The sequence below is a fragment of the Equus przewalskii genome, chromosome 16, assembly GCF_037783145.1.
Source record: "Equus przewalskii isolate Varuska chromosome 16, EquPr2, whole genome shotgun sequence".
In the NCBI taxonomy this organism is placed as follows: Eukaryota; Metazoa; Chordata; class Mammalia; order Perissodactyla; family Equidae; genus Equus; species Equus przewalskii.
Window position 1 is genome coordinate 41,233,956 of NC_091846.1, and position 21,834 is coordinate 41,255,789.

Consider the following 21,834-nt stretch of genomic DNA (forward strand, 5'->3'; position numbering starts at 1 on the left):
TAAAAGGTTGCTAGTCATATCAGCCTTTGTTTTATTTTGTATATAATATCTAATACAAATTTAATAACTTGATTCAGATTAATCAACATTAATTGACACAAAATCTGACTTTCTACTTCAACATTATAGTTTTATTCAATTAAATATTTTCTATGATAAAAAAGACAAACATGCTATTTTTCACTTTAGTAAGGTGATTCAAGAGAAGTATAAATTGTGAGAAAATTAAAAATTAGGAATATACATTTGCCAGGCTTAGCACATAATTCAATATAAATACAAAATAATAACATATGGCAGACACAAACTCTACAGTTTATAATCACCTTTTGCTATTAATTCTCAAGAATGATTAACACTAGGTTAATAACTTTTAAGGAACTGGTTACCAAAACTATCCTCTTTATTATTGGTCTGCAGATATTAAGCATTTATACAGAAACCCTGTCTTTCACAATGCTTTATAGAACTCCAAAGCTGGTGCAACTTCTATCTTCAAGTTTCATTTTATAAGAAACATCAGAAATTGTCTCTCTCCATTTAAAAAAGTGTATACTTAAGAAATTAAGCATATTATTATCAAAAGCCATTTAACCTGATCAAGGATAAAATGTAAATGATGGCTGAATAATATACACAGAGAGCTTGAAGCAGACCCTGGCACAGAGTATGTGCTAAAAAAAGTGTTCATTGTTGATGTCATCATCTTGATTTAGCATTTTAGACCGTTAGAGAGACAGAGGACTTTACAGATGATCTAGTCTGAAACCATTCAGACTGCAATGGGTCTGGAGTATGATGGTTAAATGAGAATTTGTGGGATAAGAGATTACTAAAATAATGTGTCTACTTTCCTTTGTTCATAAATATAGCACAGCGGATTTACTTTCACTGTTCTTTGATAATTGGAGTCATAATATAAATCATCATCATAACTCTGAGTATCATTTTCTTGCCCACATTCCCCAGAACTTTAGTCAAATAAACCCCGTACAAACTGTGTCCTTATGTTTTGGGTCCTATAAAATATCCAGGGGAGAAAAAAATATGGTTCATAGAAAATTATTTTAATTATAGCTTAATTAAATTCTCTACAAAAAAATGAGGAAATCTTTGGTAAAAGTTTCCCCATCATATCCCCTTGGGGTAATGAAAGACCTGTCTGGGGAGTATGCATTATTTACTCAAAAACACAGACACAAAAATGTTATAAACTTAATTCTTAGAAATTTGAAATTTACTTGGATTTCAGTGGCTTTCAGAACATTCTCAATAGGCTTTTTAAAGAATTGCATGAGTCTTTATGAATAAAACATTTATTTCTGTCATAGATTAAGGGCCATTTTGTTATTATTGGTTGAAATAAGAGTGTCTAATGGGAGAAACACCTGTGTTCTAGATACTTGAAACATACATGGTGATGATGAAAAATCAGAGGGTTAAAAAATTACGGTGCTTCTCTCAACTGTCAAGTCATTAAGATTTGGGAGAGAGAGAGATAAAGAAGAAAATGAAAGTAAAACAGGAAGAAGAATATATAGTGAAGTTCAGAAGGCTGTTTCTGAATAGTTAGATCCACACAAAGAAAAAGCAGAAAAATACGTGAATAAAAAGTTAGGGGAGAAAACTGTCAAAAATATCACTATATCCTTTTCCTGCCCAATTAACGGTTTGTACAAAAAGAAGTTGCTTACTTAATCAGATTTCTATTAATCAAAGTAGTTACTCTGACCTACATTACAACTGGGGAATTTCAGAATATAGATTCCCAGAGTTGGCAACAACAAGTGCAAAAACCTTTTACTGCTAGTAATAATCAAAAGGTTTTCAATACTTTTAAGGGAATGGGGAAAAAACCTAGCTTCAATAAGAAAATAGAATATATACTAATACACTAACAAACACACATACATAGATACACATACATATTATCTACCTATCAGTCATGTATGTTATGTCAACATGGATGTTATGACTGTGGAAAATAGGAGAAACAAATATACATGTATTAATATTAGAATTAATTACTGAAAGAGAACTCCTTAAAAATATGGATCTCCTATTGCACAATGTGAGCATACTTACCACTGAACTCTACACTTAAAAATGATTGAAATTGTAAATTTTATGTTATGTGTTTTATACCACAATTTTAAAAAATGAAATAAATGATAAGAGATTTCCTCATCCAGCCATGTTAGAGTAATTCATACTGGAATAGCCTTCCCAACATATAAAAAGAAAAAAGATATGTGGATCTTCTACATTTTACAGTGGGTGAATTCATTAAGAAAAAAAGGAAAATAATGACTTTTATTTTAAATTAAAACATACCGGGAAATAAAGGATCAAGCTGAGAAAAAGTAGTAAAAAAAGAAAAAGATTAAGAAAAATTCCAGTTTAACCTGTTCATATTAGGCTGCACAGTCTTATCTTCCTTTAGTATAGGGAATGAAACAAATCAATCTTTCAAGAAGTAGACGAGTGTATCTTTTAGCTCAACTAGTAAAAATGAATCAATTAAGAACATTTAATTCCAAAAGAAAGTTGCTTATTACTTTCTTCAAAAATAGGTAAAATTCAACACTTCGCATTTAAGACAAGACATTATATTTAATAGTTGGACTATTACCAATGAGGAAAAAGATGATTGCTTTTTATTCTAAAATTTTTTAAAGTTGTTAAAAAAGGTACTAGTATAAAATTATGACTATAAAAGAGGTCAGTAAAGACAATATTTATAATAGTTAAAGTATTTAAAAATCACCAGGAAAATGCAAAGTGCTCAGTACTAACATGGTCTCTATAAAGATATGGCATACCTCGTAATGGCTTTCTTCATTCTCCTGAATGTGGAAACCCGCAGAGCTGGGACATTTCTGAGGAGTGACAGGAATATTGTCACTTTTGCTGTGTGAGTTACACTGAAAGAGATTACCAAATAATTGTGACAAACTACTCCACATTTAGAGTGTCTATCGAGAGACATGGTTGTTTGCTATGAGTCTAGTAAAGAAGAACCATTTGAACTAACAAGGATCTATGCTCATAGGTACATGCATTAATACTGAGCCTTCACCAAAAAGATAAAGAAAATGTCCCCAGGATAAACAGATTGTGAAAATTTTTAACTAAAACTAAAGAAATCTAAGATGTAGTTATTGTATTTTTACCCTTTCTTTTTTTAAGCAATATTTATTTACTATGCTTATGATTTTAGTAGCTAAATCTTATATGGTGTTACTATTTGTGTGAGATATTATTCAAGTGCTTGACATATATCATACGCATATTAACCTGTGACCTAGATATTGTTTTTATCCCCACTTAGAGATGAGGAAAATGAGGTATCAAAAGCATTTTTCCCAAGGTTGGGCTGCCACCCAGCTTTCTGCGACCAAGCTCCATACCTTATTTACCCCTTGCACAGCCTTTATAAATGATATATTTGAAACAGATAAAATTGAAAAACTAAAAGTTTGTCTTAAAATATTAGTTCATTTTTTTCTGTACCAAAATAAAGTATTTTTAAAATCAGGTTAACTAAAATAATTCACTTGTAAATGGATGTGAATTGTAGAACATAAGATATTAAATTATGGTTTGGCTTTTCTCTGTGAAAATATTAAAATGGCTGTTTTCCATATTCCTCGTAAGAGTTTTTTATGTGAAAATAAGATATTATTCGCTTTCTGTTACTTTGCTTCTTTCTTTCCTAAATCTCTTATTAGATTGAAGGCAAGGAATGTTTATAAGCATTGCTGTTTGGCCATATGTTAAACATAACATTAGGGTATCTAAGGTTCCCATTTTAATAAAAGATAATGTAGGGCCTCACCAAAGAGTTCATCATTGGTATACACCCTTTCCCCTCCCATAAGACTATAACATACGTACAGATTTTTATGACACAAATAGGGAAGATAATATTTTTTCAAAATAGTATGTCACATTTTTGATTCACTAATGAAATTTTACTTTCCCCATCCCAAAGAACAATCTGTTAGACAATTGCTACCAAAGACATTTTAAAAAGCAAATGAGTTTGAGTTTAGTATATTGAGTTCAGTATATTTTCATCTCAACACCACCGTTTTATATATTTAAACATGTTTTAAAACCCTTGTTTTACATTCTTTGAAACTGTTTACTTTGAATAATTTTAAAATCACAGAAAATGAGCAAAAATACTAAAAAGAATTCCAGGATGCCCTTCATTACATTTTGAAGGTATGAAGTAACTACCTCATTTATTTTTGTGTTTGTTTAAGGGAAAGAGCAATATGGCAGAGTAGGAAGGCATTGTTACTGGCTCATGGTTAATATCAGCCCTGATATTGATTCCCCTACAGTGAACCTGGCATGTATGGGATTAAAACTGAAAAAACATGCAATCCTAGTTCCCTGGTTCTTTAGTTACACTCACATGTAAATATTTGTTTCTTTAACCTCTGACTCCCTGAGCTTTACAACCAAATAGAAGTTACAAATTGTTAAAGCCCAGATGACCTTAAACTGGGCTCCCACTAAAGCAGCTGATCCCAGAACCTTGAAGTTCTTTTACAGAGAAACTAAAGTCCAGAGAATATCAAGAAGCCAAAGCTTCCCAGGCCCAACTCCTTGGCTTCCTGACATCAGAGCCTACCTCCCACTATGGAGATAAACAGCTAAGGACTCTCATCCGAGAAATCTTTTGTCTCCTGCACTGGAAGCAGCCCCACACACAGGTAGATGGGAAAACGCTGACCAAGAAATCCACGGTCCCCTTCCCCTACCTAAAACCCAAATAAAAGCCCCTACCCATTTCTTAACAGGGAGCAAGCAACTTTTGGGGCACTGGCCCTTTGCTTTGCTCCCTCTGCCTGGCAAAGTAAAGCTTTCCTTTTTCCCCCAAGACTCTGTTCTCATTATTTGGATTGGCATTGGGATCAGAGACCGAACTTTCGGTAATAGCATGACTGGCAAACCCAAAACCATACTAAGAAAACTTCTGGCTTGAAAAAACTTATTTTATGCCTATCCTCTCTATAACAATGTCAGTTCAACCCTATTCAAACTTACCTCCTCTAGGAACTCATCATGGGTAATGAAACAAATGGAGACTGCCATTTTAACCTCTGCTTGCAGCCCAAGTGACTTTTAGGTGTACTTTGTAAAATGCTGCTCTGCCAGTTTTAGTTCTTGGAATGTGCCTAAGTTTGTCTGAACAACTTCACTGCTAATTATGAAGGCCTATCTTTGATATCTTTCCACAGAGCCTTCCTTAGCTTTCTTAAAAAAAAAAAAAAAGTTTAGGCCTTAGGCCTTAAAACAGTTATTTTCATCTGTGATGTTCCTAGACATTTTAATCACTCAATTCCTGTCCCCAGCCTCTCCTCATATCTATTCATGCTGATTAATCTTTTTAAAACATCTCATGTATTAAGCAATTTTTCTCCCTAGAAACATTCCCTCAATTCCTGTGGCCCAGCAGTGGCTCTCACCCTGGCTGTATATTAGAAGCACCTGGGGAGTTTTAAAAACTGTCAATGACTGAGTCCCACCTCACACTTGAAAAATTAGAGCTCAGGCAAAAATATTTTCAAAATGCCCAGGCAATTCTAATGTGCAACCAGAGTTTAGAATCCCTGGGTTAGGACACTACAGCGAATTTTGGCCTCATTCCTCTTTCGATCTGAGCTTTTGCATCTTAGCATTTGTTCTTCCTTTTCCTTATTTAACCCATCATATATTGGGTGATTTTTTTTTCATAGATGTATCATAATGTTTCTGACCTTGAAAAAATATCCTATATTTGTATAATACATTATGTCTTTACATACAAGATTTTATGTATTACCCACAAGAAACCTCTGCAGAGAGTTATAAAATATAGTCCTTCTTTAACAGATGGGGGAGAGAGAGATTCAGATATATTCAGTGTCCTTTGTGCAAGGATTTGCCCCACAAAAGCACTCCTGGGTGACAAGACTCAGGCTATTTCTCCTCTGCCATATCTCCCTTAAGAGGTTCGTCCATTTACTCATTCATTCACATATTCTATTCTGCTTATTTGTTCATTTACCCGATCATCAGACATTTACTGAGTGCGTGCTATGCGTCAGGATTTTACTGGTTCGCCAAGATGTGGCATTTAATATCTGCAATACTCTCACTCTAGCAGTGAAATCATACATGGAAATGAATAGCCACCATGCTATGTGAAAATGAGACACAAAAATGTATGCAGCATTTGCTAAGGGACTGAGATGATAGAAAGACTAGACTGCTGAGTTTGGTACGAGGAAAGATTCTTAAAGATGGGCGGATGGTTAGCACACATTCACGACAGAAGGAACAGCATACACAAAGTCTAGAAGATATGAATTCTTGTGACTTGGCCTGTGAGCTGCAAGTAATTGGACAGTGCTTTAGCCACAGATCATGAGAGGAATGATTTGAGGATAGGGACAGAAGTTGTTAGTGCACTAAATTTAACAGTGGATCCAAGGATGGGAAATTATAGAATTGGACTTAATGTGAGGGATGACTACCAAATAATAGGATAGGTGCTTTCTAGACAGCGGTGGTGCCAAGAGGGAGCATTAAGTGTTGTTCCTTCTCTGTCAACCTCCCTATGGAAATAAAATACAAGCAAAATGAGTGCATTTGTAATACGACCGTGACACTCAGGTAAGCCCCTCCATCCCAACAAGATTTCACCCCTCAGCCTCTCCCGTGTCTGATTCTGGAGCAGCCTCTGTTTATAGAACAGAGAATGAAATCAACAAAAGTTTAACCCACTGTTACTTCTTAATTTTTAAAAAATTTTTGAGTATTATAATATAAATAGCCCCTGAGGATTACAAATCTATGAATCAGAGCAAAAGATAAGAAGGAATTTAAAAATAACACTATAAACGATATTTTGAGATCAAATATTATAAATAGCTAAAACTTTAAGGAAGCAAGTTCTTAAGGGAAAAACAATTTAATCACTATGCATCCTTCCTAACAAGTTTCTATTTCAGGGAGAGCTGTAGCCTGAAATGGAAGGAAGATGTATTATAAATGTCCCAAGATTTCACCCACAAAAAAATTTTTTTTCTGTTTGCCAAATCTGATACGAGTAACTATGTAATGAATTATGGTTAAGATGAATTTGGTAAGTCAGATTTAATACTGCAGGGTGCATATGTAAATCAAACTCAAGATGTCCAAAACTCAATCACAACAATCATATTAAATGGAAATCACTGTAAATACATTTGTTTTATACTTTAAAATCCATTGGCTGTTTTACATTACCTGCGATTAATAGTCTCTATTTTAATATGTGGATAAATCTTGCCTCCTCAAAACACCCATTGTGGTTCCTGGGAAACCATCATTTACTACCTATAGAAATACCTACTCAAACCTGCCTTATAATCAGGCATGTTAGCTCTTTCATTTTTGACACAAATTCCTATGAAAGGTCTCCATAGCCATGATAGCAAGAGAAAAATATCAACAGTAGCAAACGAAACAAAAGTTTTATGGAAAAAAAATCACATAACCATAAATAAGACACAGCTGTTTTCTTTGCTAAAGAGTTTTCTTACATTTTTCCACCCGACTTGATAGTAGTAGTAATATGCCCTTTTACTCTATTACTCCTCCAAGCTTCTTACAAAATCAAGGTTGTTCGCTAAAATTCAATGGCACTGTTATAAATTTTGTGCAATCATTATAGAGTCAGTAGCCTTGTATTTTTGTGCTATAGGTTTCATTAAATAACAATTACATTTGTTAAAAACTCCCACTGAAAATGTTATTCCTACACATTTTAAGAAACTAAGCTTTCCTTTCATGAAGAATTGGAAAACATTCTTAAAACTTTTGATAAAAAAAGTTCTAAGGTTAATAAGAAATTTGCATTTACAGAAAAGAATCTAAAGAATTGTCTGTACTTGGTGTCGCCACCTTCTTCTCTCCACTCATCCCCCTGGAGAACCCACATGCATCATGTTTCCACCAGCCTCATTCCGCTGAAACTGCTCTATTGTGATCACCAGTGATTTCCACATTAGTAACTCAAGAGCAACTCTCGGTCCTCCTCGCACTTGACACAATTGGTAACTCCTTCCTTCCAGACACTCATGTCACTAGCCTTCCAGGACACCGCATACTCATGGTTTCTTTTTACCTCTTTTGCTCCCTTTCAGAATCATTTAACTGTTCATATTTTTACTGTTGTTGTTAAAATTGAAGCCTACAGAAAATGAGACCTGAGTACTTTCTCAGAAAGTATGTTCTGTGTTGGATCCTGGCTCTAAAATACTTTCTCAGACCAACACATTAACAATTTCCTATTTATAAGCAGACAAGGGAAGGACTCTTAGAACATTCCTAAAGATGCTTACCTCAAAGCACATACTTTTATGAGTATTTCTAGAAACTGATAAAAATTTATCTATAGTGTACACTATAGGAGTCTATAGTGTAGGTTCTTATCATTTCTGAAAATTTCTTCCAATCACTTAATATCCTGAAACCTCCTCTGTCTAAAATCAGGAAGCTTGAGCCTGTATTTAGAGCCTTCTCTCTAATGTCTTCTGTGTATCCTTCTCCATTGGCTTATTTTCCTGTCATCACTAGGTATGATTGTAAAACAAAGCTAAAATTTTCATCAAAGTGTGATGAACACACAGGTATTCAGCTTGGGTAATATATATCATGATTTAAACATAAAATGCAGAATAATAAATTTTAAAACAAAATGCCATATAAATACTTAATCAAATCATAGAAATACAGATGGATAGAATACATATTAATTTCAAGGTAGAGATTACTTACGTAAAATGAGAAACAAAGGTGGGTCGTCAGTAAAGGATTCAAAGGGAATGCCATCTGGACCTTTAGTATAGAGTTTGTTTGTTTTTTTAAAGTTGTTTGTTTTGCCTCTTCTTTAAAGAAAAGAGTTTTTTTTTTTTCTTTAAAACTTGGAGAAGAAATATGACAAAATACTAGCATATGTTAATTCTGAGTATCAGGGACATGGGTATTTGCCTTATTTCTCTTTACTTTTTCTGAGTTTTGCAAATACTTAAAAATGAATAAGCACACAGAAAAAGAATTAGCATGGCTTTGTGAAAAATCCGCTCCATCCACCTCAACAAGATTTTTGATAATGGTTGTGAAAGGGCTTTATAAGCCTTAATATCTTGAAATCATGCATCTTCAGAAGTAAAGGTACCACGTGGGCGCTCGGTGCGTACTCATTTGGCTCAGGGTCAATCCTCCTTTTTTTCAGTAGAAAATGTTTCTCTAAAGCCAGGTGAGGAACATGCTAGTTTTTTTTTCTCTATGGTACTACAGCTTAAAGGTCTCTCTCTACTTCCTTTAAATATAGTTTTGCTCTCTTTCTTTCACAAAGGAACATGATCCTCCTGTTGACAATTATATAGTACAATGCCTGCAGCATCACTAGGTATTGCATAAATATTTAAGTGAAAATTTTAACTGAAATGAAAGAACAAATAAATAAATGCAAGACTTTTACAGTGACTTATATTCACCTAGATTGTTTTGGCTTCTAACTCTCCAGGTGATTTCTTTGTAGTTATTTCCTCCTTTCTTGTCTTTTTTTTTGGCCTGTGTGGGATTGGAATTGGCCACCCCAAGATATTTCTCTTTGGCATGAGGATTATTTTGGGCTGGTTACTTTTAAAAACTGCAGACATGAGGGAAACTCTGAAAAGTACAATTTACCCTGTGTAACAGACATTTACATTTGTAAGGGAAATCTCCATCTGTAAAGGTGTCTCCCTCTCTGTACCAGGAAGAAGGGGGTATGACTTTATCTCTAAAAACTCTTATCAATGCAGAAGTCAAGGACTTATATCAGCATAATAACCTTACTCTTGTTTACTGTACTTTTCTGGTAATCTCCATAACTGACCCCCCCAACCCCAACATCCTCCTTTGTCTATAGCTGAAGATGGTATTTAAGATGAGAACCTCCACCATTTTGGTGAGTTGCTCAGTTTTCCTGAGTGGCTCCCATGTATACGTGTTATAAAGCTTTGTTTGATTTTCTCCTGTTAGTCTGTCTCATGGGAATTTAAATTCGTAGCCTGGACAGAAGGACCTAGAGGAGTAGAGGAAATGTCTTCCTCTTCTACTGTCTCCAACAGAAACATTCATTGCAAAAAAAAAAAAAGTTAGCATTTCCAAGACCTATAGTTATATCACAAGTGCAATCACAAAAATGTAGTGCCTTAGTACCATGGACTGAGAGTACCTGTAGCATTGAGCAAACCTGAAACATTGAGCAAAGCAGTAGGTCTGCTCATCATGCTTTGTTTCTCCAACTGGACCCTTAGCAATTCATGGCAGGAAGCAACTTCCTCACAGCAATATATTACCTAAGTGGATACATTTGAATTTCCCTACTATGTATATGAACAAATTAGCTCCTGTTCAACTTCTGGGCCCTGCAACATTTCCCTTCCCAGGAGACTTTGCCAAGGCCACCCTCTTGGTTCTGCCAGGACAGCAGAAACCCCTAGTATGTAAGTTGACTGCTTCAAAACTCCTGAACTGCTCAATAACCCTTCTCATTCTATGTAAACTCTACTCCATCCTTCTCACAATTCCCATTTCAGGTCTCCTTTGAGTCTAGAAACACCCTTTTTCTACCTTCTTGATGTCTCAAAGGTACCTCTTCTGTTCTCTTCTTCAGTAGCACTTTCTTTCTCCTCTGTGCCAACAAAACTTTCATTTTTAATCCAGGTTTGCAGAGAAACTAGCCAGATGGAGGTAGTCACCACTGCTCAGTGAACAGAAAGAAGTTGACAATTCCACGTGGGATTTATGAGAAAACAAAAGCTGATTTTATATAGTCTTCTAGCACAGGCCATTAAATAGACCAGTTGGCTTCCCTCAATTATAGTTCCCGGTAATCAAGTGAAATGGACAGATAAAAAGACATATTTCTTATTGTGCATTTTGTTGTGGCAAGAAGGTCACTTTTAAAGCATTAGTATCAATTTACTCTTTTATGATAAATAAAACCCATTTCTTCCAAAACAGTTATGATATAAGGAAGACTTTACAACCAGAAAAAATCTTAACAAATCTAAGTAAAAAGAGGATTAGAAAAACATCCAAGAATGTGAAATTAAAGTCAGGAAATTCAGTAAGTGGTTCCATTGAAGTATCAAAAGAAATATTTTGTTTTTTTCTTTGTTTAGGAATTCCTCTTTCATATGCTATTCCAAAATTTAATGGTCTCTGTCATAGGCTGGCTGACATTTTTCAAACTGTAACTATTTAATAAAATGTATAAGTGTCAAGTACCATAACCAAGACATAGCTTTCTCTCGGTGGGTTATTGCTTAAGTGGTATTTGAGAAGAATCTATTGGCATAAATATCTTTAGTTATTATGAAGTTTTAGCAACTCTGTATGTTGTCCATTTCTGGAGACTGTGTATTCAGTTGACTTTCCCTTTATTCAAAGGCCTTCAAGGCTTTTCTTAAGAGACTTTCACAAATGCAGAAATAGATCTAGAGATATATTCCAAAAATAATCATTCAGTTTTTGAGAGGGCTACGTTAGGCTGAATTTTGTCTCCTTTTCTCAACACAACACTCAATGAGAGTGTGGAGGAAGGAAAAAGCTATTTTGTAATCTTGTGAAATTTTTGGTAATTCAATTAACAATTGAACAATAGCACCCAATGTCAAAGTTATTCAGTAGGTTCCCTCTAACTGTGCCATAACAGCGCAGACCTCTGTGACCTCAACATTAGGTGTGCCAAAGAGTCCTCAGGGCAGAGGTGCTGCAGTGCTGGGTACATGAGGGTGAATGTCATTTTCCTAAATACATAAACACATGAATAAGCCCATGTATTTTTCCTATGTCCAGCTGTAAATTCCTTCCTACGCAATTACCGCTAAGCTCTCTAACTTAATATAGATAAACTGGATACAATTTCAGGTCATTACTCAGCAAGGAAGAGCAATGCAAAACCACCTTCACAAAGACCACAAATCGTAGCTGCTCTGTGCGCATTACGATATTTTCTTTAAATGGTTCATGAATGTTATATGAGAGTTTTATGCACCTCTTCTGACTCAGTTGCTATGGGCATGCATAAAAATAAAATTCCTCGGGAAGTATACTTTAAACACTAATGTTCTATACTTTTCAATTTCTCCATTGGGCCCCTCCTTGTATTACCTTACTGTAAAGCCATTTCAAAGAGCAATAAGACATTGAAAGGTTTTAAACTACAAAAGGATTGCTTGTTATATTGCTCGGGCAGAGCCCTGTTAATGCCAGTCAGCACTGCAATTGCAACTTAATTTTGCATTTTAAATAAAGGGATGTAGGCAATGCAGGCCTTTGCAACTCCACAGACACTTAAGGAGAGATGATAAATTCTGTCCAAACATATTCCAAGGAATCTAATAATGACATTTTCAGTACTGGGGTTAATCAAGATTATTCATGCTATGTTTTTATTCAGGACAACTGTTTTTTAGTTCATTTAAGTTTATTTTATTTGTTATTGTAAAATCCCTGAGACTTTTTTCATATATCTATCATTTAATTGTATTTATATCTTGAAGAGAAATGAAAGGTAAAATTTCTCAACACAAGTAAAAATAGATTGCCTAAAAATATTTTAAATTCCAAACATAATGGAAGAGGTCTTGTTTTAGAAGTATTCACAGGCAATTGAAGGATGAAGTCTGTCTGTTATGTTTCCAGATTGAATGGAAAGACTTCAGGGAAGAAATAGGATGAGTTTCACTCTCATTCTAGGTAATTAATGCTTAAGAACACAAGTCATAGGCCTGCCTGGTGGCACAGTGGTTAAGTTCACGCGCTCTGCTTCAGCAGCCCAGGGTTCATAGGTTTCTGATCATGGGTGTGGGCTTAGCACTGCTCATCAAGCCATGCTGTGGTGACAATCTACACAAAATAGAGGAAGATTGGCACAGGTGTTAACTCAGGGCCAATCTTCCTCACACACACACGCACCAAAATGAATAGACAAATCAATGTATTTTTTGAGTTGATTAAAATTTCCAAGGAATTCTGAAAGAGTACCAAATATATAATGCTAAAACTAATTTATTAGAAAACAACAGGGCCGGCCCGGTGGCACAGCGGTTAAGTCCGCACTTTCCACTGCGGTGGCCCGAGGTTCGCCGGTTCAGATGCCGGGTGCTGACATGGCACTGCTTGGCATGCCATGCTGTGTTAGGTGTCCCACATATAAAATAGAGAAAGATGGGCACAGACGTTAGCTCAGGGCCAGAGTTCCTCAGCAAAAATAGGGGGATTGGCAGCAGTTAGCTCAGGGCTAATCTTCCTCAAAAAAAAAAAAAAAGAAAAGAAAACAACTCATTAGTTTATAATATTTTCCGTTAACTGACATCAAAATGCATGAAAAGTTAGATTAGCCTATGATGTCAGTTCAGGGATATAGCGATGGGCCTTGCACACAGGAAATAGTCTCCTTTCCTGCAAAGGAGGTCATTTGTGAATTACATTTACATGTGTGCACACATGCAAACACACACACATCATGCTTGTGAATACACATTTCATGTATTTTTTCATATAGATGATTGTATATATTTGTATATGAAGAAATATTTCTTTATTATATAAAATTGGTTCCATTATTATTCCATCAAAAACTATATTTTTTCAAAAAGATTTACCCTTAACTATACAGCTAAATTATACAAATATTTATTTATAAATTTTTAAATATGTTATAAAGAAACCACATATTATACTATACTAAGTTAATACACACAATGTCTAACACAGGTGCATCCTGGAGTGTAGGGTGAAATACTTCCGAAAAAATAATTACCTAGAATTATAAATATATTTTGAAGTTTCTGCAGTAAAGAGAGAAATTAAAACATCTGAACTGAATATAATTTCCTATAGTAGGACTATGTCCTTATATCATGAAAAACGCTTTACAAAAATAAACCTTTACCATAACATTAGCCTTGGCTACCTGCAGGCCAATCTTTAACAATAGTCTGCAAGTCAGCCTTCAGTCAAAGAAATCGGGTAATAAATTCAGAGATTCAAATCTAGAGTGCTTTAAAGTGAATTCAAAATTCAAGGCTGTGCCAGTTATTTGAATATTGTCTTTTCAAGGTAAATTCTTAAATAAGTTCAGTGGTTTATTATACTTCCCTTATTGAAAACTTTTCTAAAACAGACCCTGAAGCTGCAACTTATATTTTAAGAGCATACACAGAGAGAAAAAGACAGAGAGAGCATGTTTGGTTTTTTATAGTACACTAATAACATATAAACACTTTCCCTTGAATACCTAATTTTAAGATGTTTTTTGTAATTTGTGTTTCATATTTTGATTTTAAATTCATTTATACAAGTTGTACGTTATCTAAATTTGAGTGAAAATTTATAACTTTCTAATCAATGATTTACAGTAAAAAGGATATTCTTTAGAATATACTGGAAAGTGCCAACTGGCACATGGACTTGACTCTCAGCTCTGTCACCATCTGACCATGTCATTGCTCAGCTTCAGCATCTTTGTCTGCAAAATGGGAAGTTTAAGTGAGAGGATCTCCTCCACTTCTCCAAGGCAAAAATGCAGTCTATCTGGGAGATATTGTCAGATATGTTACCCCAAAACATAAGGTAGGATTTTTTTCTCCAAATATCAATCTCTAAATTTAGATCTTTCTCAAATGGCAAATAATTTAGTTGATAAAGGGACTACAGAGAAGCTGAAATGATATCACTGATTCTGGTGTGTCCACTTGCTGTTAGCTTTGAAAATATGTGTGACTCTATTAAAATCAAAGTATAATTTTTAACTCTCATGTTCTATATACATCTTTTTAATCATAAAGAGAAAAACGCCACAATCAAAGGGCTGATTTTATTGGCTACACTTCCACGTTCTTTTCAGAAAAAGAATTGGTGCATCAAGTAACTTTTGAAATAGGTCAGAGCATTTAGGGTCAAATTAAAAAATTAATCACAGTGATGTTGGACGGAAACTCTTGAGCAAGTCTGGGATCTTTCTAGCTTTGAATGTTTAAAAGACTAGAGTGTGTTTTAAAGCTATTTTTAAAATTAAAGTTCTATCTATTGAAAGGAACAAAACCAAGTCACATGAGAAACATGCTCACTTTCAAGGCATTAAAAACGGTTCTTCTTATAGGTGTGGGGTGAGCAACCCTGCAGGAATGTACTTTATCATCTGCATGTGTAAGCACTGCTAATAGAAGCCACCTTTTGAATTACTTTCTTTGTCTCCAAGCTCCAAACTAACATATCTTCAGCAAAACCACTTTACTGTTTATGTTTTAATCCTCAGGTCATAGAACTGTAACAACTAGATGACTTTCTAAAACGCTAACACTTCTCTGCCTTATCCTTATGAAGTTGCTCCTCTGGTAAGGAAAGGTATGAAAATGAAGCAGAAATAGATGACAGAAATATATGTAAAAAAGCTATTTTGTGAATGTATGTTGATAAATAAGAAGCATAACTAGGAAACATTTCTTTTCTGAAGAAGAAAATGATCAAACATGATCCGATATTCTCTTCAAGAAGCACATTAAATACTGTATCTTTTAGGAAGATCCTCCCAAATAAACACATTCATTCATTCAACAAACATTACTTATTAATCTCCATGTGCCAAGTATTTTTTAACGATTTGGTTAAAAGAATAAAAATAAGAAATAATTCTTGCCCTCAAAGAATTGATAGTATATTAAATGTGGCCAATTTGATGAACTCTCTACATCTTCCAAATGTATTTTCAGCAACATATCTAAATGTCTCAAAATTGAGTGGAAAAAATAATAAGGTCTGAAGAGAAAAGAAGTAAATAGTGACATTTTTACATTATTTTTTTCCCCCAGGTAGTGTTCTTCAGAAGAATACAGAATGACAGCTGTCTGTCAGAGAATAATGTATTTTTGTCCTACAATGATATTAAAATAAATATATTTACTCAAGCTAAATAAGGATTAATATTTGAGTTCATAATAGTTTTTTGAAATGGAGATGGGGCAATATTTAAAGGTGATTAAACAATATAGAGAGAATGTTTTGTAAAACATATCTCTTCATATTAATAATAATGATAACAGAAATCCACTTCCAAATCAATATAGTACATGATTTAAGGAAAAGAATTCTAAGAGGAAAAAAATATATATGTATATACTAATTATTGCCTTTTAATTTAAAATTCAATACCATTAAAACATGACTCTTTGTGATCTTGTATTACCATTCTATTACAGTTTCAAGCTATTTTACAAAAGGTTTTTTTATTCAGCACGAGATGATGAGGATCTGTCAAGAATGAGTAGACTTTTGCACCCCCTTCAAGGAAAGAACAGAAAAGATTCTGCTAGACTATTCACGTATTTTTTTCTTATTGTTTTCATTACCAAGAAACATAGGATAAACAGAGTGGAGCCATCAACACTAATTTATGTTGGTTTTCTTACATCACTGTAGTGTGATGTAGTTAAAATTAATCCTACAATCTGCAATGTTCTGCAATAATTCAAACAGTTAAGGGCAATTTAAACAACAAAGTATAACTTTCTCCAGCTTTGCAGGGGTAGGAGTTTGCAGTGTGTGTGTGTGTAGAAGCAGAAGGAAGCAACCAGATAAGGTAGCTGGCTTCTTTTGAGACTCAACATGAAAAGAAATAGGAAATCAGAGTAAATATGATTCATAGTCTGACACTGAGCTCTGTAGCTCTGAATCCCCCTCTGCCTTTCTTTCAGTCTTTGCTTTTTAAGTCCTATTAGGTTGCTTTTTCATTCCCCTCTGTGGCACTGAAACGCTTTTAAGAGCTTGGAATCTGGGCTTGAAAATTGTACTTGCAAGTAAAGATTTGCAGCAATTCCCTTCCCTTTGGTGATTTCAACATCTGATAGATTCATTGAATATTAAACTGACGGGGACTTTAGAGATTCTTTTCTTAACCTCTATTGTTAGTGCCATCCAGTTGATTCCAACTCCTAGAGACCCTGTGTACAGCAGAGCAGAGCACTGCCTGGTCATTTTGTGCCATCCTCTCACCTTCTGGTGCTGTATCAGACAATGCTCCATGGCTATTCACAGAGTTTTCATGGCTAATCTTTTGGGAAGTGGGTAGCCAGGTCCTCCATCCTGGTGTGTCTTAGTTTGGAAGCTCTGCTGAAACCTGTCCACCATGGGTGATCCTGCTGGGATTTGACATACTAGTGGCATAGCTTTCAGCATTATAGCAACATGCAGCCCTCACAGTATGACAACCGACAGATGGGTGGTGTGGTTCCCTCACTGGAAAATGAACCCAGGCCACAGTGGGGAGGGCCAAATCTTAACCACCAGACCACTAGGACTAGCATAAAGTCTATTATCAGTGAGGAAGTTAAGGCACAGAGACCAAACCAAGGTCAAATATTTAGAGGCCAGTGGATGATGTATTTTATTTTGTTTAGATGACATAGGGTAGAAATTATCTTAATTCCTTTTAATATAATTGAAACAAAGAGAAACTCAGCCATATTCTCATTCTCATATTTTAAATTATGGGCTTAAGAGTTTAAGGGGACCTTTGAACTTAGCTCATTAATATTCTCACAAATTGCTCGGATCACTGCCATGCAAGAGGCTAACAACTATGACCCATCAATAGACCGGATTTAGAGCCCCTAGTTCATTTATTACAGAGGGCTATTCACTTAATAGGAAAAAAATTTTTCCCTTGAAGGAACTTATAACCAAATATTAAGAAACCATCTGCTTAACTCAATATTCAAATGTATTCATAAAACATACCTTTATCAGTTCAACTCAAAATATCTCATGCTCAGAATCTGGGAGGTTGAAAGGGCCAATCAGATATTCTGAAACATGGGCTAAAAAGGAAGGTCTGATGAGTTTAAAACCAAATGCTATGATAAATATGCATTTGGATATGGCCAAACTGTAGGTTTAGGGGCCAGGCAAGAGGCACAGCAGTTAAGTTCATGGGCTCCGCTTCAGTGGCCCAGGGTTCATCAGTTTGGAACCCAGGTGTGGACCTACGCACAGCTTGTCAAGCCATGCTGTGACAGGCATCTCACATATAAAATAGAGGAAGATGGGCATGGATGTTAGCTCAGGGCCAATCTTCCTCTCAAAAAGAGGAGAATTGGCAGCGGATGTTAACTCAGGGCTAGTCTTGCTCAAAAACAAAGAAGAAAAGAAGAAAATGTAGCTCTAAGTATAGCAACTGTGTATATAATTTATCCATATAGCTTAGACTCTTTGGTGTTAATAGTTGATTGTGAGCAAGGCCTGACTGAACCTTACCAACTAGTATTTTGTGCTTTTAAGCCAATTGACATTGTATGTATCTTCTCCAAATACAGAACATTCTTTTCAAACTTATTCTCTAGTGAGCTCTCTAAAGCATGGAGAAGTATAGAAATTCGTCGATGGTCTTATTAAAATAAATAGCTAAACGCAACAAGCGAAGTTTGCCTAAGGAAGATAAACCCATACACACACATACACCCAATAAAGGGCACATACAGCAAATATTTACAAACTTTTAAACAAGCTTCAGAAAATACACATGAAAGATAACAAAACCTTATTTTCTACTGTTCATTAAACTGAAACTACTTGCAAATGAAGTTTTCTTTGAAAAACAAATTCACAACCTACTTCCCCTTACTTCAATTGCCTACTTCATATTTTGAGTACCAAGTAATAAAACATGCACTTCACTTGTTGAAACCTTTTCCACTCATTTGATGGTTTATGTTGATGTCAAGTCAGACAAGGCAACAACTTTTGTTCAATTTATTCTTCCTGTATAAGCAAGCGTACACTTTAAAATGAACTGCCATGAAACTCGGCGCCTTTGGGAATGTGCTGCATGTAAAAGCCAGGCACCCTTGCCTTACTTGTGCAATGATATTAAGGGTCAAAATTGTCCTTTCAGTTTTCCCCATTGTCAACAGCCTGAATGAAATGACTCACCATATTCTAGAAACATTTTATATTTTAAATCCTTTTTGAAACATAAGCACTAATGAGTTATTTGATTATCATAATCAGAAACACTAATCACTACAGTCTTAATGAAAATTCAGACATTATCTCAAGAGGGCTCTGGTCGAGTAAATGTGTTGACATGCTATTTGTTTTTATGATATCTATTCATTGTGATTCATGGAAAAGAAGTGACAAATACTTGGTGTGAGAATTCAATACAAATAGAAAGTATGTAAGATAGAATCTACCAGAAGATTCCTTTTCATTTCATTACAAGGTGAAAAACAAAATCTAAATTTTCTCTTGCTAAAATGCCCCCAGAGTAATAATTCTCTATATTTAGGTGAACTCTTGTGCGAGTTTAAAATGGCGTGTTTTCACTTTCACATTATGTTTATGATAAACTAGTCAAGCCATCCCCCTCTACTGTATCCAATCCCCTGAAGAGACTTCCCAGCATACACGCACAATCATCTCTCTCTCATCCCCTCTCCCTACAGACCAGTCACATGAGGAAAGTGGTGTGTCTCAGATACCCAGACAAGCAAAATCTGAGATGACCAGCGTCTTATGTTAAAACTGCTGCATGCTCAAAGAGGGGTTCTTTCTCTCCAATGCTCTCATGGAAATTTAAACTAAGAGGGAGAAAAGAAAGTCTCAGTTGGTGGTTGAAGTTGAAATCGAAAGGTTTAAGTATACAAGGACCCAGCAGCAGCCATGTACAAGTTGTGACAAAACAGTATAAAGAAGTAAACAGATGTTTCCAGAAATGCATAGGTACCAAATGGAAAGAAAGAGAGAGATGGACAGAGACAGACAGAGTGAGGGACACAGAGACATACACAGAGAAAGTGTCTCATTTACCATTCTCTGTTCCATTGCAGACACGGACTCAAGTGGTCTTTATTTTCTTTCCTTGGATTCCAGGAGATCTCTATTCTAATGTAGCCGGTGTGAGTTTCTGTTTCTTATAACCATACGTGTCTTCGTCATCACTTTTGTAACTGTATACCTTGTACTTTATTAAGACTATCTTTTTAAAGGGTGTTTTATATCACTTTATCACTCTGCTTTCGCAGGAAAGGGTGAGACAATTAGGGGGAAATAGACTTTCAAATTCAGTTTTACTAAGGCAAAAAGAAAAAAGAATGTGCCATAATTTACCATTTTAACAGTTTTTATAATTACTATAGTAATAATTTTCACCCTTTGAAAAAATAAATAGGCAGAGATGTAGGATAGCTGCCAAAGTATCAAATGGATGCCCCACTATTTCTATATTATCAATGATAAGACCACTTATCGTGTACTCCCAACATGCCAAATGCACTTACATCTAAATAATGATATAACTTTGACACTTCTCTTGTAGAATACTTACAGGATGGTTTTTGATCATGATAAAATAAATTTACCTAAAATTGACCTAACTCTCATTGGTATTTTCAACTCTGTTTTCATTGTGCATTTTGGAAAGAGTATTCTACACTTTCTATTTTCAATTTCCTTATTTCTTATGGCTCAGCTTCCTTTCACTTGACGAACATTATTCTTGGAAAGCCACCACTCTTCTTTCTTTCCCTTTTCTTCCATAATGCTGATCTCTCTGCTCTTCAATAATTTTCTTCACTTCGGTATCCTCGACAGTTCCGCTCCCATTGGAAATGTCCTTTATGTTGGTGTTTCTCAAGTCTACATTCTTGGTTAGCTTATCTTCTCACTATTTCTTATTTCTCTGGGAAATTTCATGCAATTCCAAACCTTGAATTATCTCCTATCCACCTGTAAGTGATGATAACCAAATTTACTGCTTCATAGGAGAACCAACTGCCCTCCTATGCTTCATTCTACATTTTTAATTGTTTGCCAAATATTCCACTTAAGATTCCTTTGTGTATCTTAAAACCAACTTGTCCAAAGCCCAAGTCATTGGCTTGGCCCCTCCTTACTCTTTCCCTTTTGCATCCATAGCAAATATAACTTTTTAACATTGATTTCTCTGTATGATAATTATGTGTATGTGTCTATTTTCCCCTTGTTATCCTAATGCTGTGCACAATGTCTAGAAGTACTAGATTCTTAAAACTGTTTTTGAATAAAAATATTCAGTATTTTCAACTTCAAATTCTGCTATGGAACAATACATTACATTGACATTCACAGAACACCATATATTTGCTGCAGCTAATTGGAAGTATTGAATATCTGGGATTGTTTTGTTCCGACAGGTTGCATGCAGGCATAGTCTTCAGAGTGTTCCATTGGAAAAAGCATTGTATTCACTGTGAAATCATGAGTAAGTAGTTATGTCCCTATGGGGATAATAACCCCTCTCCTAGCTGTCAGGGAAGGTGGCTAAGAGCCTTAAATGAGATAATTAGATGTGAAAGAATTTAGAAAGTATGAAGGGCTATACAAAGTCAGGTTCTATTAATTAATATTAACATTTAAAATTATATATAACAGGTTCCTACTACTCCCTATTAAGTTTTAAAAGTAGCATGATGTTCATTTTTCAAAATAACAGATTCTGGCAATGTTTTTAACATTCTTTCACTTCTTAAACATATTCATAAAACTGATACTACATCTGCTCCCTAGAATAACCTAAATAATATGCTATTTGTGACCCCTTACCACACTGCTCCAAGAATGAACATTGACATGCTGATTCTCAGAAGGACATAAGCTTGATATAGAAACACTGTTTGCATTTACTTATATACTCTTTGCCTTGTAAGAGACTTGACTCAATGAACCCACATATTTAAAGATGTGTGCTTTTAAGTT

The 21,834-nt window shown here is 34.9% G+C and overlaps 1 protein-coding gene across 12 annotated transcripts in view; it reads right to left on the reverse strand.

Moving 5' to 3' along the window:
• PCDH9 (protocadherin 9) overlaps positions 1-21,834 on the reverse strand; it is an 880,956-nt gene that overhangs the window by 547,460 nt on the left and 311,662 nt on the right. For 8 of the 12 annotated variants that reach the window (XM_070578884.1, XM_070578888.1, XM_070578881.1 and 5 more), the window contains exon 3: positions 2,823-2,924. The exons of 2 other annotated variants lie outside the window; for them this stretch is intronic. In XM_070578884.1, the coding sequence (XP_070434985.1) occupies positions 2,823-2,924 (102 nt within the window). The remainder of the gene's footprint in view (positions 1-2,822; positions 2,925-21,834) is intronic. 2 more of the 12 variants (XM_070578885.1, XM_070578882.1) reach the window with 1 other exon arrangement.